General features: G+C 33.8%; 1 protein-coding gene across 1 annotated transcript; it reads right to left on the minus strand.

Annotated features, from left to right (window-relative positions):
• Nucleotides 1-255: 255 nt before the first annotated feature.
• Nucleotides 256-7,317, minus strand: LOC139892056 (exocyst complex component EXO84C-like). Its single transcript, XM_071875088.1, has 7 exons — nucleotides 7,120-7,317; nucleotides 6,700-6,794; nucleotides 4,564-5,575; nucleotides 2,836-3,363; nucleotides 1,823-2,014; nucleotides 1,465-1,601; nucleotides 256-714 (listed from the first exon to the last, which is right to left on the minus strand). Exons 1-7 carry the CDS (start codon nucleotides 7,219-7,221, stop codon nucleotides 429-431), a joined length of 2,352 nt encoding a protein of 783 aa, XP_071731189.1. The 5' UTR covers nucleotides 7,222-7,317; the 3' UTR covers nucleotides 256-428.
• Between the last annotated feature and the right edge of the window lie 16,398 nt (nucleotides 7,318-23,715).

Consider the following 23,715-nt stretch of genomic DNA (forward strand, 5'->3'; position numbering starts at 1 on the left):
AGTTGGCAATCCGGGACGCTTAGTGCCGGGTATAGTTTTTGCCGAAATGCTTGCCTATTTTGAGACGGATCATTATGCGTATCATTAATTACCAAAATACTTTCTAATAACCACAAAACATATTTTATAAAATTATATCTAAATAGCATATATGATGTTAATATTATTTTTATTCCTAATAAAAATAATAATCTGGTACATATCAGGGAAATCAGCTGAACAACAAAATATTAAAAACATGAAACTGCACTGATATTGAAAATTATAGGAATTTTGTTTTTTTTTTTTAATAACTAAGATGTTTCAGGAAAAAAGCATAATAGCTTTCAGAGAATTCTTTGATTAGATTACAACAAGAGTTTGTTTTAAATTAAATGTTACATTCAAACTACCTTAGATTCGATAAGCGCTAACATCCATTTCACATGTCACGATTCTGGATCTGTAAAATCAGAGAGGCTATCCAACATTTGACTTTCTGCAGAAGCAAACGACTCTGATGTTGTAATTGATGAGAGAGAAGACGGAGATTCATCAGAATCCGAGATCACTTCATCGTGTATTTCATTATCATCATCGTCATCATCATCATCATGTAAGATAATATGGTCTTCATCAATTTCAGAAGTTTCAGATCCATCATCACCTCCCATCAACAGCTTGTTTATTGCAGCCTTTGCGGTTTCAACAAACCATTCATCCTCCGGAAGAACACTGTTCACATTTAAGTGTTAGGAGCAAAAAAAAAAAAAAGGAATTTACAACTAATTACACACACACACACGGAGTATCAAATAGATCATACATGTCAAATTAGAATCTACAAAAGAAAAAGGACAACACTAAAGAAAAAACAGACAAAATGCTACAAGCTAAAGGTTCAAATAGGTTTAAGGTCCATAAAATATAATTATAGTGCATATAACCTTCTTCACCAATTCACTCCTTGATTTTGATTATTAAAGTAACAAATTGTTTACTGTGATCTTAATTCTTAACTAACAAATTACCATAAACAAAAGCAAAGAACGAAAATTAGTGTGTTAGCAGGTCAACACGGTCCGGCATGATTCAACACCAAATCACAAATTTCAACAGGAACTCGCTCTGACCCGTTACCCACCGACAAGATCAATAACAGAATAGTCGAGCGGAAACGACCTCCTGAATCGCTTTATATAAGAAACTAGTTGTGTTTTAGTTATTTGACCAATGATTTACTAAATCTCTTTGCATGTATAATTAATATATTAACCATCTCAAAATTCGAAATATTGGGCATGTGTACCCAGCTTATGTCATGATTCTTCTAAACTTTTAACTATTTTAACCTTAACCGTTTAAACACATTGGCCAACACGTCCATGTTGTCACCAATAGTGCAAACTACTTTTGTACTTGCATGTAAATTGGACGGGTGAGGATAAAGAAACATATGATATAATATATCAAGGATAGGCATACCTTTGTTCGTTTAAACCTCTGCCTGAGAAGGTTCTGATAGCACGAGCAATTATGGACGATGCCATCTGGTGCACATTTCTTGAAGGGTAGCCGGCAAAACGTGCAATTTCAACAGTGAAGTGCATATCAAGAATTAACTGCAACAACGAAATAGAATGCCAACTCAATAAACAATTTTAAATACATCTAATCAAACATCAAACATGATGGTAACATGTTAATGATATATAATATGTGTACATTGTTACTTCATAAGCCTTTTACAAAATAAAAAATACAAATACAAAAACAAGAAATGTGCATTTCGTAGCAGTTTACAATTAAAACTTCAGTGATGAATTCTTCACTAATAATTTACCTGTTGCAACCCTTGCGGTTGAAGTTTTGAGACTTCATTCTCTAAAACGCCCCAAAAATCCTCTTCATTAGACATCAACCACATCACCACAGTCTCAGTTAGCCTGGCAAGTAACACTTTCTGTATCTTTTCTTTTCCAAGTAACACATCCCCAGCAACTGTTGCTAATTGCTGCAGTTTCCCAAATAATGCCTGTAAAATCACCCCAAAAAAAAAAAAAAAAAAAAAAAAAAAAAAAAAAAAAAAAAAACATTCTTAGAAACACGCATTAGTCATGAGACTAATTAGTACACCTTGAGAGGCAACTACAAATTCAGTGATCTCTTTGATACATGCAAGTTGTTTGATATTTATTTTAAAGTTGAAGTTGAATTAACTAATCAGAACTTACCTGGCAATTGAGACCCATACTCTCAAATTTGGGTCAATTGGTTAGGGTCAATTGGGTCTTGAGAAAAATTAGGCCTGGCAATATAAATCAAAACCTAAAAAAAGGTCCAATGGGTTTCCCTCGAACGTATTGGGTCCTATACAAAATATAAAGGAGTAGGTCTAAAGGGTATCAATTCCCAAAACTCAATAAACAGATGTAGGTCTAATGGGTTTTATGAATGGGTCAAATGGGTCGAGCATAACAAGTTTCATCCGCCGAACATTTATGAAAGCATTCATGGTTATATCATTATTATGTATATTAATATTAATATATTATAATATTTTCTTATATGTATATATAATATAATAATTAATAATAATAATAATAGATAATAGATAATAATAACTACAATAATATAATACAATAAATAAATAAATAAATAAATGTAAAAAATCAATGTAAAATTATATGACCCATTTGGACCCATTTGGACCGTGACCAATTTCGACCCATTACCTAACCTGACCTGTTTGGACCCGTTTAAAAATTTGACCCGTTTGACCCTTGACCCATTTCAACCCAAAATTGTTTTGACCCGTTACCCAAACCGACCCAACCTTATATAAACAGAACTAACCTGGAAGGGCAACGAAGGCAAAGGATCGGTATTCCAATTATCATCACCATCTCCACATAAATAAATATGTGCATCGGGTCGCGTTTTACCGTCTCTTGAGTAAATAAAATTCAAAACATATTGCCTACAAAAATGATCTCTTAGCTTATCCAGCGAATGTTGTAACTGCTTTCTCCAATCCTTATAATCTATCATACCGTTCATTATCGGAGTGTTGTTATTGTTATCAGCATCTCCATTTCCCGCTTCCTTAATTTCATTTAAAATACTCCAAATTCTGGACATAACCATCGGTAATAGCTCCTCTGCAATCGTAAACGCGGTCCCCAGTAAGGCAAGTTGTTGGGAATCGGTCTCGGCTTTAAATGGTACAGATTCTTTTAACTCCACTAAACTATCGTCTTCAGAGGGCTCGGGTAAAGCTTTTATTAGTTCATCCATGTATTGATCGAAAAGTTGTAAAATTCTAGTTAATACGTTTCCTCCGAAGTGTAAAATGACTAGGTGTGTTAGCTGATCGACGATATCCTGTTCATTATATTTATGTTATGTGGCAGAAGAAGAATTATATAACAGCATATTATAGATAAACAATGTACTGCACAAAAAAACAAATGGGCTTTGATTCTACAAAGGTGAATAACATAAGCATGGTTGTAAAAATTGCTAATCGGGTATTTAATGGTTGGGACTTTGTAGGATGTATTCAGCAAATCGGAAATTATTTCGATGTTGACCAACTTTGACCTTGACCGATTTTGAACGAGTAAATCCAACTGTACTGAATAGATCCGACTTTGACCATCTAAATCCAAGTTTTGACCGATTTTGACCCATTCCGCGGCGTTGACCAATTTTCGAAAGATTAACCGGCCTGCTTTTAACACCGATTAATCGGGGATTAGTCCCCATTTTTACAACCCTGAGCACATCAATCCAATACTAGACGTGTGGCCTTCATTACATACTCTCCCCCACAACATAAGCAACTTTGTTTGAATTGACTATTTTTTAGTTGTAGTGATCAATATTTCAACCATTTCTTATTTTTATAACTTTACTGTTAAGAATATATCTTACAGCTGAGGTGCCACTTTAAGTTTTAACCTATAAAAATGAAAAATACCATCCGACAGTATTGTATTGATAACAACTCAAACATGAAATACCAAATTAAATACAAAATATATAAAAGGTTGCAAAGAATCAGGTCAAAAGTTGTAATGTGTATATACAACCTCCTAAATCTTATTTTGTTAAACAATTACTATTTCATAATTAGAGTTTTTGCATCATATTGAACACATAAATTATTTACAAAAGTCTAATACATGAAAATCAGATAATTGCTGATTGCCTTTAACAAGAAAGAAATGAACTTGATTTGAACCAGTTGATTTGTTACCCAACCTGCCCATTATGACTTGTTAGTTGTTATTCAACCAACCATTTTGCCATTTTACTCACAACACAAGGTATATATCTAATGTCTCTAAGCCTCTTGTTGTATCACATATTTTACTTTAATCATCACATTGTCGTGCAAAACTCGAGATTATGTATATAGTATGCGAACATATCCTTCAACATTTTTTGACACTTAACACTTACCATGTTTATATGCAATCAGCATATGTCTCATTGGTAGGTATATAGATAAAGCATGTTTATATTAGTATCTAAAGAAAATCACAAAACAAATCCAGGAAGATAAAGAAGATTACTCACTTTCACCATGAAAATGAACCTTGTACCGCTATCAACAAGAAGGCCACCATCAGAAGATATAGCAAAAGTAGATAACGGTGATGCAAGGCGCGGTGACAATGGCAAAATTTCATCATTTGCAGAAAAATCAAAAACTAATTTTCTCGCCCTTCTGAAATTTAATTCTAGAACTTCTTCAATATACGGCTCCAAAAGTACCAAAAGCACTTTCGAAAGCTTAAGCCCTTGCAATTCCAATGCAGAACAATGATTAAGACTCGCCTGAACACAAATGCTTGCAGCATGTAAAGCTGAAACAGTCTCAGAAGAAGGTGCGTTCTCCTTAACCAATCGCACAAATAACTCGATCTGCTTTTCAGCCCATTGAACAACTTTATTATGATAAACTAAATCATCTCCAAACATCGAACTCATCTCTTTTGTTGTTGATGAGATTGTTGAAAAAACAAGGTTGGATAAAGTAGCAGGAAATGTTTCTGGGTAACAAGAACATGATGGAAGCAAAAGGTTGATACTTTTCTGAAGACGTGCGCCTTTTGCTTTTAGTAAAAGCTGATGAGCAAGTGTACCTTTTCCAAGCTTCAATAAACCAGAAACAGCCATTTTTAAATCAGCAGAACTAACTAATGTTTGTTCTGTAACTTTAATCAGTTGATTTTCAAGCATTGATTTCCGTTTTAGAAAATCAGACTTGTATGATGAATTTTTAAGCTCGGGATGTTTCTTTTCTTCTGCATCTATAGCCTCTATCGCTTGTTCTACTCTGTGCTCAGCTAAAAAAGCATCGATCTTTCCTTTATTCTCATCTTCTGCTTCGTTTGAAAATAAGTTGTTGAATTCAGAGTCTTCTTGAAGTTGTTCGGTACTCATAAGATTTGGGTTAGATTTGCTCCATTCTCCTAATTCATGATAGACACCACTCAGTAAGTCCTGTACAAGAATTCCTTGTGCAGAGATACTCTTTCGTAGCTCGTTCAGTTCATGCTCCATTTCTGAAACCTCTTCTGATAACCTTTAAATGACACGAAATTAGGATAAACAACGGCTTATATAGAAACATTATATGATATGTAACAAGCAAAAACTTCAAAACACTAAGCAACTAGGTGTTTCTGCTTTGATATAGGGGGATCTGATACTGCAGTTGACTAATAGATGTAATGGGATTTGTCTAAGAGAAAACTACAAGAAACAACTAAACTGATTAGCAAATATAGCTCTTAAAGTCTCGAAGTGCGAGTTTCTCAAGTAAAAACCAACAAAAAAGGATATTAAATTCCATTAACTTATACAGGCCAAAATTCAAGTTTTAAGTCTCCGTATTGCAACACAAAAATGATTTACTTCCAAGTAACTTGTTACATTTCAAATGGACGTATATGATAACAATTGAAATTTAGATGAATCCAAGTTAACTTTTACCTTTCGGTGTTCCCCTTGCATATGCTAAAGACCAGACTTAATGTGATAGATCTCTATGGTCTTATTTGCATGTAATTAATTCTTTAAGTCACTGAGTTAAACCCTCCTGTTTATAAGTACATGTCCATACCATTTTCCTTTGAGTTAATTACTTGATAAAGGTATTAAACACAAAAGGGTATGTATTCGTTTATGCAGATGTTGTGAGAGATCTGGAGTAGTAAAAGATAGTACATGTCATATCCCACGAGATCATTGAAAACAACTAATACCAAATTACCAGGACACAACATTCTCCAATGTGACATCATGAAGCCCTTTCGAGTCTCTGGTATACTAATACCCACCACTCTCAACTATCAAACTCGCCACGTACAAAGGCCTCCAATATCTTCTAAAAACACTCAACCTTTGACCTTACTATCAGATATGACTTGTAGAAAGCTTCGTAACCGTATTATCAATTATGTGTTCTAATTCTGTTAGTTCTTTGATTTTACACGCTAATATCTTTCTTTAAGTTTTAACTCTATGTGTTAGAACATTACTGTTAATAGCCATTCTATCAGCTATGACATCTAACTTACACTTGAATGAAATCTCATATTTCAGCAAATAGAGCCATTACCAATTCATTTATGCAGACAATATCAAATATAAATAATAACATAAACGCACATACATAACTGGCAAAAGGAAGAGAATGGAAAATACCTCAAAAAAGCTAAATACTTGGATTGAGTGTTGCCGCATAAATTTTCCACTGCATCCTTCAAATCAAGAAGCTCGAAACAAAGCTTTCTGATGCCCTAAAAATACACACAAATATTCATATAATCACAAAACCATAATCAATATATAAAAATGAAGATCCAAATGCTGCTAGATTCCAAGATTTATTTTAATTATTGATTATAACACATGATTCCTACAAACTACACTACATAAAGCCACAGTTTCATCTTTGAGATATAAATCAGTGCATAAACACAATGTCATCATCTTATATTTAGAGTCAATACGAGATTTTAGACATTAAACCCTAAATTAATTAATTACAGAACATGAGCTTACAGAAGTAGAGTTAAATACAAAGTAGGGTTTGAAATGAGAAATTAGGTTAAAAGTAGGTACCTTTTCAGTTTTAGATTGATAAATAGTGTCGATCTTAGATTGAGGAGTGACAGATTCAATCGAAGGAAAATCATCTTCTTCTTCTTCTTCGCTGGTGTCCATTGTTAGTTTAAGTTTACTCACTGCGGCTGCAACTTTACTAAAATTTGTAGTTGATTTTTGAATTTGTATGATTCTAATACCGTCGATAATTTCCCACTCCCGACACCAGCAACAATTTACGGAATCGCGGACTCTTTATACCCAGGTTAGGATGGTTTGAATAGGTTACCGGGTTAGACATTGTGACCCGTTTGATAAACGGGTCATGTTGTTTAAAGTTGTTTAAACAGGGCATGACAAGTTTGCAGACTCGGGTCATTCGGGTCGTTGAAAAAAGATCAACCGGGCCAGGATGTGGTGACCTGCATAAAGATAGTAACAAGGGGACCGACAGATTTGTTGGGTCAAGTTCATCCTAACTTCGATGTTGTAGATCGCTTCGAGTTAAGTGTGTTTATGGTTGATTCTATAAGTATCTCGGTTGAGAAAGTGATGCAATGTCTCAAGCGGCGTAAGGTTTTAGTTGACAACTAGAGTAGATGGGGTTCTCTCAATTGTATCATTCAATGCACGGATGGTGGTAGTTTTAATGATTTGGTGGGTGGTGATAATGCCGACCGTGATGATTTCTTGTTGATTTCTCCAATGAAGTTGGGAAAGGTATGTTTTCAAGGGCTGTTTGGATTGAAATCATGGGGATCCCGGGGGATTATGCTTCGCTCTATAGCATTCGAGATGTCGTCAAGAATACAGGGGAGGCGTTGCGGGTTGCAAAGGCTTCGAGTGATCTTGCACATATTGGGTCGTTTTATGCTCTCATTGAAACTAGTTTCGTTGGCCCTATTTATTGTTATGTTTCTGCTTCGAAATCTAACTTGGTTGATCATGAGGTTCGTATCTGGGTTCATGAGCTAGAGGATGAGAAAGCTTTGGTTCGAATTTTAGATATGTGGTTGCCGAAGGATTTATTTTCGGTCTTGAATAAGACGGTTTTAGGATGTGACCAAAGAGTCCGGGGGACGAAGTTGTAGTCGTGACTCCAAACGTGCACGGTTCGACTGTTGCGGGCGATTTCGGGTTCTACTCTAATCACTTGGGCAATATTTCAGAACGTCTGTTAAAGTTAAGGGTTATGATGCTTCAATTTCTAAATCTACTTTTGATAAATATGTTGAAGACCATGGTGATAATAATAATGTTAGTGAATCTAGGGTGGAAGTTAGAGAGGATAACGGTGTTAACAGTAACAGTGTTGCTAGTACATATATGGTGGCTCCAGGTGTGAAAGGGGCTACGAATGAATCTAGGATTGACCCTTCGTCTAATGAACGTGAGTGAAGGTTTCTCTGTGTTGGATGATGGGGCTAAGCCGAAATCCCATTTTGATATTATTGTTACTGTTTATTCACAACATGAAGTTTTGGTCGAATCAAGTTCACCTTGTGGAAATTCTCGGTCGAAGACTAAGAAAGGTAAGGTATTGTTGGTTCGGCATCAGGTATTAATAGTGTTTTTGGAAAAAAGATGGTTTGTGCGACTGGTCCAAGTGAGGTGGAGGTTGTTAAACATTTCGATCTTATTGTCAAAAGTGAGTTCCCCACGATTCTTCAAAGTATTGGAAAAGTTGGATCTTCGGCGGACAATTGTTTTAGTGACTTTAAAGGGTGTTTGGTTGAAGGTAAGAGGCTTATTCCAAAGGCAGTTTCTAAACCTGGAAAAGATAAGAGAAGAATAGTTCATGGGAGGATTAGAGAAATTTCAACGTCGAACGTATTTGATACTTTGGATTCGTTTTGTTGCTCTTAGGATTGGTTAGCGTTGGTGGTTGTGTCTAATTTTCTATTTTCTTGTGTTATTTGGTGTATTCTTCTGTGTACTATGTAAGGTGGTTGTTTTGTTTAGGTGGTTACGCTATTTTTTATTGGTTCGGGGTGTTGTTGTGTTGGGCCTTGTTGTCGGGGTTGTTTTCTAGTGCTTGTGTTTGAGTCTTCTTCATTTGATGAAGTATATTTTTGTTATCTAATTTTTTTGTGAAAAAAAAAAAAAAAAGTTACCGACTCGATGGATATCCACCTCACTATGGAAGGATAATCGGATATGGACATGTCAATCAAATATTAAATAGATGCATATTGGATATGTGTGTTTAGTAAAGTGGATATGATTATATATGGATGACAATATGAAATTCATAGATTCATCAATTTCACTTTTTTATATACGTTTAGTCTTACCAGAACTATATCACGATTTGTTTTGTCTTATTACTAGAACTATTTAATCATTACTAGCTTTGATGTTTAAAAACGTGTTTATAGTAACTCGCGTAATTCATATATTTAAATTGATCTTCAAACGGTTAATTAGACCAATTTTTTTTTTAAATGTCAATTATATTAAAAGCTATCACCTTGCTAGCGATAAACTAAGGAGGGGCGCAATCAACGAATTACAATGGCTTTATTAGACAATCTGTGACGACCCGAAAAATTTCGACTTATTTTTCAAACTCTCGATACGATTTAATATCTTTGACACGATAAGAAATGTCTGTTAGGTTGAGTCTCAAAAATTTTGAACTGTTGCATAAATTCATTTGACCTTCGACTTTTTCCGACGATTCACAAACAATTACTTGTAAATAGATACGTATATATTTAAATATATATAAATAATAATTTGAAATATATTACATTAGAAGTAACTATGTAAAATTAAACGATATATAATAATAATAATTATTATTTAAAACACACACACACACATATATATATATATATATATATATATATATATATATATATATATATATATATATATATATATATATATATATATATATATATATATATATAAAAGGTATATTGAATATATAAGTATAGTTTCGAATTTATTTAGTAAACGATAGAAGCACTCGTTCATCATTTGATGGTTATTTAAACAAGTTAAGTTCAAACTTAGATGATTTTAAAATAAACGGTGATTCGAAAATAAGTTATATAAATTTTAGCTTTATTAAAAATATATTTAGAATCTATTTGTTTAATTTTAAAATTTGTATTTGGGATTGTGCTTTGTCAAAATTTTATGATTAATATTAAACAAATTAAAAAAAAAAACGAACATATGAGAAGTTAAAAATAAAAGTAGGTGTGTAATATCAAATTTGAGTTTGCTAAAAATAAATTTAAACATCATAGATTGAGTTTTAAAACTCCGTACATTTTATTTAGGATTGAACTCTAAGTACAGGTCCACATTTTAAGATTCGTTTTACACATTAAAAAGACCGAAATAAATAAGTGTATTTAATTTAAAAATATAGGATTTCTTTTATTTAGACTTTTACCCGTCACTGTTTAACAACGGAACACGAAATACCTGTTCGGGGTATAAGCGTCGGTAGGAAAACTACAAGAAAGGTGGCTGCTAATATTTTTATATTCTATTTTAATTACATGTTCTAATTACTATTATTATTTTATATTTTATTATTATTATATCAACAACTTGACTATCCATATGCATATGTGTCACGACCCTACTTTTTCCGTTATCTTTTCCGTTAATTATTTAACGACCGTTAACTGTTATTTGTGCCACGTCATTTACATGACCTATATTATTATTTTTGTAATAATATATATATATATATATATATATATATATATATATATATATATATATATATATATATATATATATTAATTATTATGTGTTATGTGAATATTTGTATTCATATTTTGAGTTATACGTTTCTACGTGTCGCGGATTTCTATCCGGCGAATCATTTCGGTTTTCAAACCAACGGTCGAGTTTTTGGGATATTTAAATCCTAAATATTTTAAATATGATATTTTAAGATCATATAATTATATGTAGTATATATATTTATTTTTCGTCGCATATTTGTTATCTCTCCAAATTTTCAATCGCGTAAGCGTGTTTTCGCGTTTAGGGTTTCGTTCGGACTTTCGGGCCACAAGGAATTATCATTTATCAAGATTGGCCCACTATGGGGCCCACCCCATCCCAATTTCGACCGAATGAATGGGAGGGGAGTATACTCCCATTTGTTTTATTTTTGCAACATTATTATTTTTTCATTCCACTTTTATCTAAACCTAACCTTAAAACTTTTTCTCTCCTTCCTCCCTTCCTTCTTTTTAGCGACGGCACCCACCACCAACATCATCATCATCATTCAATCTTGCTTGGATCATGGATTAAATAGCATCAACGTGTTCCTCTCAGTCTCCTCTACGCGATTATATTTCTTGATTATCGTTTAGGGTATAAACCCTAACCCTAGAATTTTTAATTTTTCATTATTTTTCTATTTTTGATGTCTATTTTAATAGTATGATGATGATGATTACTTTTTAGACTCTGGATTCATGTTGTTTCGATTTTCGGAGCCCTAGATATGATCAAAATGGTATTTTGTTAAGATTGAAATGTGATATTGATAGGATTAATTATGGGACGAACTTTCATGTTCGGGTCATCTAAATCCGAGCCAGGAATCACCCGTTATGGCTAAAACACGTTTTTGATTGAATTGAAGTTCCAAGTGGTGTCATGGCTGATCACCACGACTTGTGGACTGTTCTTGGTGTGTTCTTGAGTGCACCAATGTGTCGGGTGGTTTGATTAGGCGGAGATATATATAAGGCTCGCCGAAAACCGACACCCGGGGCTCAAGATGCGACCCGATGAACTTTTGATTTAAAACTTATGATTAATTATTAAACTTATGATATAAATAATGAATTTCATTATTATTAAATTACTTATGATATAAAAAGTAATTATTGTAATTTAAGACTTATGATATATATTTATTATATCATTTAATTATTACTTATGATTTAACTAACATTTTAATTAAACTTATGATTAATAATACTTTTATTATTAATGGAAAATACTTATGATAAGTATTAAACTTATATTATGAAATTAATATAATAAGACTTATAATAAGGATTAAATAATTATTTAATTATTATAAGGCTTAGTTATTATTTAATTATAATTTAATTATTAAATACTTATGATTTAGTAATTATAATTAGAAACTTATGATATGATTAATAATTCATTATTAATTAATAATACTTATGATATGATTTAAAATTTATTATTAAATAATAATACTTAAATTATGACTAATATTTAATTAATTAATTGAATACTTATGTTATATTAATTATATCATTTAAACTTATATTAACTTTAATAATTCATTTTAATTTAATTAAACTTATGTTATGACATAATTAGACATATTTAACTTTAATAAACATTATAACTTACATTATTATTACAACTTACACTTTTAAAATTAACGTTGACTATGTTTGACCAAGGTTGACTTTTGAGTTGACTTTCGGTTGACTTTGACTTTCAGTTGACTTTTGTTGACTTTCTAATTAAGGAAACTTTCTCAACTTATAAACTTTCCAAAAATAGCAACTTTCTAAATTTGGAAACTTTCCAAAAATAGAAACTTTCTAAAAATAGAAACTTTTCAAAAATAGAAACTTTCCTAAAATGAAAACCTGCTAAAAATAGAAACTTTCTAAAAATAGAAATTGTGTGTCCGTACGCTGTTCCGATCAAACCGATGCATGCTGAGTATTGTTCTATGACTACTTGTAATATGTACAATAGCTATCATACTAAGACTTGACCTAAGTTAGTTATTTATATCGACCTGGTTTATTTATAGGTCGGCGTTGTGATCATTCCTGATCACTGTACTTCATTTGCTGTTCACTTAATTGTGTTGGTTACTTCTTTACTATTAAGGTGAGTTATAGTCCCGTTTTTACATACTTTTCAAAGTATATTTTTGGGATGTGATTACATGCAATTCATTTTACGTTTAGACACAAGTGACAATTAAATTTAAATTATTCATTGTGAGTTGGACAAAAATATTCCCTAGTCTGGTAACTGTAATCATTGGTTTCTACCGGTGAACGCGAATCTTACGGATAGATCTATCAGTTTTGACAACCCCATTTCGAGCTAGTCGCGCTAGCAATTTATAATTAGAATGTTTAGTACTTCGTATTTTGTTATAGATACACTGTCCAGTGTATATTATTATTGTGTTTGGCAAGGGTAAATAAAGGGTTAAGTGGTTACCAGGTGGCTCATTGATAATGGAATAATGTTTAATGTTTTCTAACATTTTTAAATCTTGTGGTCTAAAGTTTATTCAATATTTAAACTTATAATTCACTCAACCTTTGTGTTGACAGTTTACTAGCATGTTTTCACAGGTACTTGAGTTTATGTGATGCTTTCGTTGTGTTTAGAAGAGTCTGCATGTATTTGGGCAGATTTTAATGAAACAATTATGAAACTTAAGCTTGCATTCTGTTTTTGGATAATTTTAACTTGTGGTTTGTTGACAATGTTTTATGTCAACTTTGGTTAATTAATATGTTGGGTTACTTTTAAACTACATATTTTGGTATGCTTTTCCTTTTTGGGAAACTTTTGAAATAAAAGAATGCAATGTCTTTTGTTAAATTCATTTAAGTTCGATCAAGCTGTGGGACCAAGTGACGGAGTCATTAAGTGTTTTTATGGGGCTATCACAGTTGGTATCAGAGCTCTGGTTGTAGAGAACTAGGCGGTCTTAATGTGGTCAACCCGTGGTTCTTAGGGTGCATTAGAGTCTAGTCTACAGCCCGACCCTTTTGCTATAGCATTATTATGCATTTCATTTCGTTTGAGATATATCATAAGCATTTATTCCTATTTGGTATATGGTTTGTGGTTTTACTGTTTGCAGATGTCGACTTCGAGCAACAACTCCGTTCCTGCTCATGCTCCTTCAGCTGCTGAAAGATGCCGTGCTGATCAACCTTTGATCGATGATCCTGTTCACTATTACTTTTCCACACTCACTCACATGAACAGAGCTTACACCGATAAGACTCGTATTAATGCTCTTAGTGATTGTATGCGTACTTTGCCACATAACGAGGTGATGGACCAGATTCGAGCTAGTATGGAATCGTTTGTTAGCTTCAAGAATAATGTTGGGTTCGAGAACAGGAAGAGCAACCGCGAGGTGGACGCAAGGTTCGAGGCTCTCGAGAGCATAGTTCGTGGTTTGAAGGCAGAGTTGGAAGAAGTGAAAGGAAAGTTGCGAAAGTATGAGCCTCCTGCCGAGACTCATGTCGGCCCAGCTTATCACACCCGCTCTAAGCAGATGTGATATGATGATTCATGATTGATTATTTATTTCATAAGACTTAATGTCCTTTCATGCATACATTTTTGGGATATGTACGGCGTTTTGTCGAGGATTTTATTAAGGTTTTGTTATGGGATGTTTTCATTATGTATGGATGGTTATTTTTATGACATCTATTATTATTATCACATTTTATTTCTGATGTTGTGGCTCTTGGCATGTTATATTATGCGTAATGTGGATCATGTATGTTAGGTGCTATGTATGTTGTATGATGTTATCATAAAATATGTATGCATGTGGTGGCTATTTTTATAACTATCATAACTGTCATGTTATTACTCATAGTGTTTACTGACTATTATTTTAATGGTTAATCTTTTCGTGTTCGATCTATTCCTTTATAACACTGGTATTATTCTTAGTACTAACGGTTGTGTTATTCTGTTTTGAAGATCATGCCTCCTAGAGAGTCCAACGAAGCCCGTATGCAACGACTTATCACCGAAGGGATAGCTGCTGCTATGGCAGCAAATGCTAATGCTAATGCGAATAATAACAATCAGGTGGGATGCTCCCACAAAACGTTCATGGCAAGTCGTCCACGGGAATTCAGTGGTACGAAAGGACCCATAGGGCTTACCCGATGGTTCGAGAAAATCGAGTCTATTTTCAGGGTTAGTCGAGTCCGAGAGGAGGACAAGGTTAGTTTTGCTAGCTGCACTCTTAAGGATAGTGCATTGACCTGGTGGAACAACTTGGTTAATAGTTTGGGAAATGATGTGGCTTATGGTTTAACTTGGAATAATTTCAAAGAAAGAATGATCACCCGTTATCGTCCCCGGGGTGAGCTTAAGAAGTTAGAGGTTGAACTTAAGAACTTGAAAATGAAGGGCACCGAATTAGATGCCTACGAGCAAAGGTTCTTCGAGTTGACTTTGTTGTGTCCTAATATTTATGCTGATGAGAATCTTAAGATTGAAGCTTACATTGATGGGCTATCTGAGAAAATTGAGCATGGGGTTGAGTCTAGTGAGCCCCAGACAATTGAGGCCGTGATGTCTATAGCTCATAAGTTGAATGATAAGATTTTAAGGAGGAGTAAGGCTGCTGTGACTGATGCAAGTGAGGAGGTTATTAAGAAGACTGATAATGGGAAAAGGAAGTGGGATAATAACCGCAACCAGAACCAAGGTCAGCAAAAGAAACAAGATAATTCCGGTGCTAGTAACCGAAATCAGCGTGTGTGTCCTCGTTGTTATAAGGCTCATGAGGGTTACTGTACGGTTACTTGCAAGAGGTGTTCCAAGCAGGGACACATTGCTAAGGATTGTACGGTGCTTCTGCCAGGTTCTGCTACTCCTGCTGCAGGTGGTAATAATGGTAATAATGCTGGTAATAGAAGTGGGAATGGTAATGGTAATGGGAAGCCGAATAATGGTGGTAATCAGAGGGTTTGTTACGAGTGTGGGAAGCCGGGGCATTTTCGTGATGCCTGTCCTAACAAGAAGACTACGGAGAATGCACGGGAAGAGCATTCAACATTAACGCCAGGGATGCGGAGGAAGATCCTAAACTTGTTACGGGTACGTTCTTGGTCAACGATTTATCAGTTTATGTACTATTTGATTCAGGGGCTGATTTGAGTTTTGTGTCGAGTAAATTAAGTCCAAAAATCAAAACACCGTTAATTGCTTTAGACAATACTTATGTTGTTGAAATAGCTAATGGTAAAGTGCTTACTGCAAAGACTGTGTATCGTAAATGTAACATTAATTTGGCTGGTAGAAATTTTGAGATAGATTTGGTACCGATTGAACTTGGTGGTTTTGACATTGTTATTGGGATGGATTGGTTGTCTGCGAATCATGCTGAGATTGTGTGTTATTATAAAGCTATTCATATTACTAATGTGGTTGGAGAACCGCTGATGGTTTTTGGAGATAAGAAATGCAGACAGTTAAATCTTATTAGTTGTTTGAAAGTTCTTAAACATCTTCGCAAGGGCTGTCATGCTATTCTGGCTCATGTTGTTGATTCCTATAAAGATACGAAGAGCGTTGGTGATGTTCATATTGTTAGAGATTTTCCCGAGGTATTTCCCGAAAATTTACCTGGCCTTCCACCGCAACGCGCGGTAGAATTTCAAATTGATCTTATTCCCGGTGCTGCTCCTGTAGCACGTGCTCCTTATCTTCTTGCGCCTTCCGAACTTCAAGAATTGTCAAGTCAACTCCGTGAGTTGTTAGACAAGGGTTTTATTCGTCCTAGTTCGTCCCCTTGGGGAGCTCCTGTTCTGTTTGTTAAGAAGAAAGATGGTTCCTTTCGTTTGTGCATTGATTATCATGAATTGAACAAGCTTACTGTTAAAAACCGTTACCCTCTACCTCGAATTGATGATCTGTTCGATTAGCTTCAGGGTTCATCTGTTTATTCAAAAATCGATCTTCATTCCGGCTATCATCAGTTGCGTGTTAAAGAATCTGATGTTTCGTAAACTGCTTTTCGCACCCGTTACGGTCACTTTGAGTTTCTTGTTATGCCGTTCGGATTGACAAATGCACCTGCTGTGTTCATGGACCTCATGAACCGTGTGTGTAGACCCTATCTAGACAAGTTCGTTATTGTGTTCATCGACGACATCCTTATTTATTCGAAGAGTGATGAAGAGCACGAAGAACATTTGAAGTTAGTGCTCGATCTGTTAAGAAAATAAGAGTTGTACGCTAAGTTCTCTAAGTGTGCATTCTGGTTACTAGAAGTTCAAATCCTTGGACATATTATTAGTAAACAGGGAATACAAGTTGATCCTGTTAAGATTGAGGCGATTGAAAAGTGGGAAACTCCGAAAACTCCTACTCAGATTCTTCAGTTCCTAGGATTAGCAGGTTACTATAGAAGGTTCATTCAAGATTTCTCTCGTATAGCGAAACCTCTGACTGCTTTAACGCACAAGGGGAAGAAGTATGAGTGGAAGGATGAACAAGAGGCTGCTTTTCAGATTTTGAAGAAGAAGTTGACTATCGCTCCGATATTGTCACTACATGAGGGTAATGATGATTTTGTTGTTTATTGTGATGCTTCGCGTCAAGGCTTTGGTTGTGTTTTGATGCAACGAGAGAAAGTTATTGTGTATGCGTCACGTCAGTTGAAGATTCACGAGCAGAATTATACAACTCATGATTTAGAGTTGGGGGCTGTTGTTTTTGCGCTTAAGATTTGGAGACATTATTTGTATAGGGTCAAGAGTACAGTGTACACAGATCACAAAAGTCTTCAACATATCCTCGACCAGAAACAGTTGAATATGAGGCAACGAAGATGGGTTGAGACGTTGAATGATTATGATTGTGAACTTTTATACCATCTGGGAAAGGCCAATGTTGTAGCTGATGCATTAAGTCGTAAAGAGAGGGCTGAACCTCGTAGGTTTAGAGCCTTGAATATGACAATTCGAACTAACCTCGTAAGGCAGATTCTTGAGGCACAACAAGAAGCCTTAAAGGAGGAGAATTTTATGAATGAGAACATCAGAGGCATGGCTAAGAAGTTTGAGGTACGAGCAGATGGTACTAGATACTTTGCGGGACGTCTTTGGGTTCCGAAGTTTGGTGATCTGCGATAACTTGTTTTAGATGAGGCTCATAAGTCTAGGTACTCTATTCATCCTGGTTCAGGAAAGATGTATCATGATCTTAAGGAGCTGTATTGGTGGCCTAATTTGAAAGGTGATGTGGCTACGTATGTGGCTAAGTGTTTGACCTGTGCTAAGGTTAAAGCTGAACATCAAAAACCTTCTGGACTTTTGGTGCAACCTGAGATTCCTGAGTGGAAGTGGGAAGGAATTACGATGGATTTTATAACTAAGTTACCGAGAGTTGCGGGTGGCTATGACACTATTTGGGTGATTGTTGATCGACTCACTAAGTCGGCTCACTTTTTACCGATTAGGGAAACAGATTTAATGGAGAAGCTTACTCGTTTGTATTTGAAGGAGATTGTTTCTAGACATGGTGTTCCTGTATCTATTATTTCGGACTGAGACAGTCGATTTGTATCTAGGTTTTGGCAATCCTTACAGGAAGCCTTGGGAATTAAGTTAGATATGAGCACCGCTTATCATACTCAAACGGATGGTCAGAGTGAAAGGACCATTCAGACGTTAGAAGATATGTTACGAGCGTGTGTTATTGATTTTGGTAATGGGTGGGATAAATATTTGCCGCTAGCTGAGTTTTCTTATAACAACAGTTACCATGCAAGTATTAAAGCCGCACCGTTTGAAGCTCTGTATGGTAGGAAGTGTAGGTCTCCTGTCTGTTGGAATGAGGTTGGGGATGCTCAACTCACAGGTCCAGAAATTATTCATGAGACTACCGAGAAGATTGTACAGATTAAGGAAAGGTTGAGAACCGCTAGAAGTCGGCAAAAGAGTTATGCCGATAGGGGAAGGAAAGATGTAGAATTCCAAGTGGGTGATCGTGTTATGTTAAAGGTTTCACTTTGGAAAGGTGTGATACATTTTGGTAAAAGGGGAAAGTTGAGTCCTCGTTTTGTTGGACCGTTTGAGATCATTGAGAGAGTTGGACCGGCGGCTTATCGTTTGAAATTGCCGCAAGAACTCAGTGTTGTTCACGATGTTTTTCATGTATCAAAGTTAAAGAAGTGTTTGGCCAAAGCCGATAAGACTAATCCTCTGGAGGAACTTCATGTTGATAAGCAACTACATTTTATTGAGGAGCCTGTTGAAATTATGGATCGAGAAGTTAAGACTCTTAAGCAGAGCCGAATTCCTATTGTCCATGTTAGATGGAATGCCAGACGCGGTCCCGAGTTCACTTGGGAGCGTGAAGATCAGATGAAGCAGAAGTACCAGCATTTGTTCCTAGATGCTGAGTCAACCCCTGCACCTGCTTAAATTTCGGGACGAAATTTCCGTAACGGGAAGGTACTGTCACGACCCTACTTTTTCCGTTATCTTTTCCGTTAATTATTTAACAATCGTTAACTGTTATTTGTGCCACGTCATTTACATGACCTATATTATTATTTTTTTAATAATATATATATTAATTATTATGTGTTATGTGAATATTTGTATTCATATTTTGAGTTATACGTTTCTACGTGTCGCGGATTTCTATCCGGCGAATCTTTTCGGTTTTCAAACCAACGGTCGAGTTTTTGGGATATTTAAATCCTAAATGTTTTAAATATGATATTTCAAGATCATATAATTATATGTAGTATATATATTTATTTTTCGTCGCGTATTTGTTATCTCTCCGAATTTTCAATCGCGTAAGCGTGTTTTCGCGTTTCGGGTTTCGTTCGGACTTTCGGGCCACAAGGAATTATCATTTATCAAGATTGGCCCACTATGGGGCCCACCACATCCCAATTTCGGCCGAATGAATGGGAGGGGAGTATACTCCCATTTGTTTTATTTTTGCAACATTATTATTTTTCCATTCCACTTTTATCTAAACCTAACCTTAAAACTTTTGCTCTCCTTCCTCCCTTCCTTCTTTTTGGCAACGGCACCCACCACCAACATCATCATCATCATTCAATCTTGCTTGGATCAAGGATTAAATAGCATCAACGTGTTCCTCTCAATCTCCTCTACGCGATTATACTTCTTGATTATCGTTTAGGGTATAAACCCTAACCCTAGAATTTTTAATTTTTCATTATTTTTCTGTTTTTGATGTCTATTTTAATAGTATGATGATGATTACTTGTTGTAATGATGTCTGTATGCGTAGAATTACTCAAATACATATATTTTCGGTTTGATTTAATTGGGACAGCAGCTTGTACGTTCTTTTCTGGTATTTTAACTGTTATAAAAGTGAAAATAAAGTATTTAGGTGAGTTCCTCTCATCAAGACATTAATTTTAGACTCCGGATTCATGTCGTTTCGATTTCCGGAGCCCTAGATATGATCAAAATGGTATTTTGTTAAGATTGAAATGTGATATTGATATGAAACAGGTTTGGTCCGACTTTGTGACCATATTTGGTGACTTTAGGGTGTTTTAGTGTGTTAGGATTAATGATGGGACGAACTTTCATGTTCGGGTCATCTAAATCCGAGCCAGGAATCACCCGTTATGGCTAAAACACGTTTTTGATTGAATTGAAGTTCCAAGTGGTGTCATGGCTGATCACCACGACTTGTGGACTGTTCTTGGTGTATTCTTGAGTGCACCAATGTGTCGGGTGATTTGATTCGGTGGAGATATATATAAGGCTCGCCGAAAACCGACACCCGGGGCTCAAGATGCGACCCGATGAACTTTTGATTTAAAACTTATGATTAATTATTAAACTTATGATATAAATAATGAATTTCATTATTATTAAATTACTTATGATATAAAAAGTAATTATTATAATTTAAGACTTATGATATATATTTATTATATCATTTAATTATTACTTATGATTTAACTAACATTTTAATTAAACTTATGAATAATAATACTTTTATTATTAATGGAAAATACTTATGATAAGTATTAAACTTATATTATGAAATTAATATAATAAGACTTATAATAAGGATTAAATAATTATTTAATTATTATAAGGCTTAGTTATTATTTAATTATAATTTAATTATTAAATACTTATGATTTAATAATTATAATTAGAAACTTATGATACGATTAATAATTCATTATTAATTAATAATACTTATGATATGATTTAAAATTTATTATTAATTAATAATACTTAAATTATGACTAATATTTAATTAATTAATTAAATACTTATGTTATATTAATTATATCATTTAAACTTATATTAACTTTAATAATTCATTTTAATTTAATTAAACTTATGTTATGACATAATTAGACATATTTAACTTTAATAAACATTATAACTTACATTATTATTACAACTTACACTTTTAAAATTAACGTTGATTATGTTTGACCAAGGTTGACTTTTGAGTTGACTTTCTGTTGACTTTGACCTTCAGTTGACTTTTGTTGATTTTCTAATTAAGAAAAATTTCCCAACTTATAAACTTTCCAAAAATAGCAACTTTCTAAATTTGGAAACTTTCCAAAAATAGAAACTTTCCAAAAATAGAAACTTTCCTATAATGGAAACCTGCTAAAAATAGAAACTTTCTAAAAATTGAAAGTGTGTGTCCATACGCTGTTCCGATCAAACCGATGCATGCTGAGTATTGTTCTATGACTACTTGCAACATATACAATAGCTATCATACTAAGACTTGACCTAAGTTAGTTATTTATATCGACCTGCTTTATTTATAGGTCGGCGTTGTGATCATTCCTGATCACTTTACTTCATTTAATGTTCGCTTAATTGTGTTGGTTACTTCGTTACTATTAATGTGATGACCCGTCCTTATCCACCTGGACGAAGTCATCAACATCTGGTCCCATTGCGAGGTACCGACTTAAATATGCCATGTACGACTCCAAGTAGTATCTTTAATATGAGCAAATGCACAGCGGAAGATTTCTTTCATACCTGAGAATAAACATGCTTAAAAGTGTCAACCAAAAGGTTGGTGAGTTCATAGGTTTATCATAACAATCGTTTCAATATATTAATAGACCACCAGATTTCCGTTTATATATATATATGTACACTCGCAAGTGTATAAAAGTATTCTATAAGCTGTAGGCACCCGGTAACAAGCCTTAACGTTCATGTTTTACCCTCTGAAGTACACCAGATCAGGTGTGTTTAAAATAACCTCGAAGTACTAAAGCATCCCATAGTCAGGATAGGGTTTGTCAGGCCAAATAGATCTATCTTTAGGATTCGCGCCTACCGTACATAGACAAGTAGTTTAATGTTACCAAGCTAAGGGTATATTTCTGGTTTAAACCCACATAGAATTAGTTTTAGTACTTTCTGCCTATTTCCTAAAACATTTATAAATCAGCGCATGTATTCTCAGCCCAAAAATATATATTGCAAAAGCAATTAAAAAGGGAGCAAATGAAACTCACCATACTGTATTTTATAGTAAAAATACATATGACGTCATTGAACAAGTATAGGGTTGGCCTCAGATTCATGAACCTATATCATTTATATATATTAACACATATAATGGTAATCAAATAATTACACTTATTGATTATATAATGTTTATGTATTTAGTGTTGTAGTTTATATAGAATTTGTATTACCTTTTATCTTTATATAATATTTTAAATTATATATTATATATATGTTTATTTTCTATATATATATATATAAAAATATGTTGTTATATTTAATATACAGTTATAGGTAATATAAATATATTTTATGTATAAATCTTTATTTGTTATAAGATAATAATAATAATGAAAATGATAATTTTAATAACAATGGTAGTTTTAATAATTTTTAGTATTTTAGTAAAAATGATACTATAAGTAAATATGATAATAAAAATAATATTACTAATAAAAACAATAATAATAACAGTAATTAAAATAATAATAATAATAAAAATAATAAAATTACTACCTCAAAACGAAAATGGCTTAAAAATAATGCCCGAACCCGGACTCGAACTCATGACCTCTTGTTCACAAGACCAACACCTAAACCAGCTGTACCGTCCAATTTTTCTTTACAAACTTAATTGTGATCAACCTCCTATCATCTACGTTATCGACTTATTTTCATCGTACGTATATCATAATCATGACCATAATCATCTTATCAAAATCATAATCACAGTCATCTCGTCTTTGAATCATCATCATCAGCCTTAATCTATGATCTTCATCATGTTTATCTCATCATGATCATTACGATCATAATCTAGCCGCTCATCATCTAAAACATCATCATATCGTTATCATAATACATCATCCTAATAATAATATTATCATATTATTCGGTTACCCTTCCATCATCATAACCATCATCATTCTTTGTCCTTGTTTCAGTAAAAAAAATAAGGATCACGATCCAAAAAAAAAAATATTATTCCAACAACTACCTAGTCCATATTGCAAACTGCCTAAATCATAAATGGCCCAAATATGCCTCCTAATTTCGCTGCCCAAATCATGCAACAATAAAATAATTGAATCGAGTCCTTCAAACGTGATTCATTGTATAATGATGGTTCGAGCTGTAAAACAGGAATGATTGATAACAACATCCTCCTTTCATCAACTTGTCATTCATTATTAAAAAAATATATCAAGTGGGTTATCTTGATTAAAAAGTGTCGACCACTTCATTGCTTTTAGACCCACTTGTCCAAATCTTGAGAATTTTAATAATTCGTTATATTATATAGTACTTCATCATTCTAATTAGCTAGCAGTTCATG

The sequence above is a fragment of the Rutidosis leptorrhynchoides genome, chromosome 2 (assembly GCF_046630445.1).
Source record: "Rutidosis leptorrhynchoides isolate AG116_Rl617_1_P2 chromosome 2, CSIRO_AGI_Rlap_v1, whole genome shotgun sequence".
Taxonomy (NCBI): domain Eukaryota; kingdom Viridiplantae; phylum Streptophyta; class Magnoliopsida; order Asterales; family Asteraceae; genus Rutidosis; species Rutidosis leptorrhynchoides.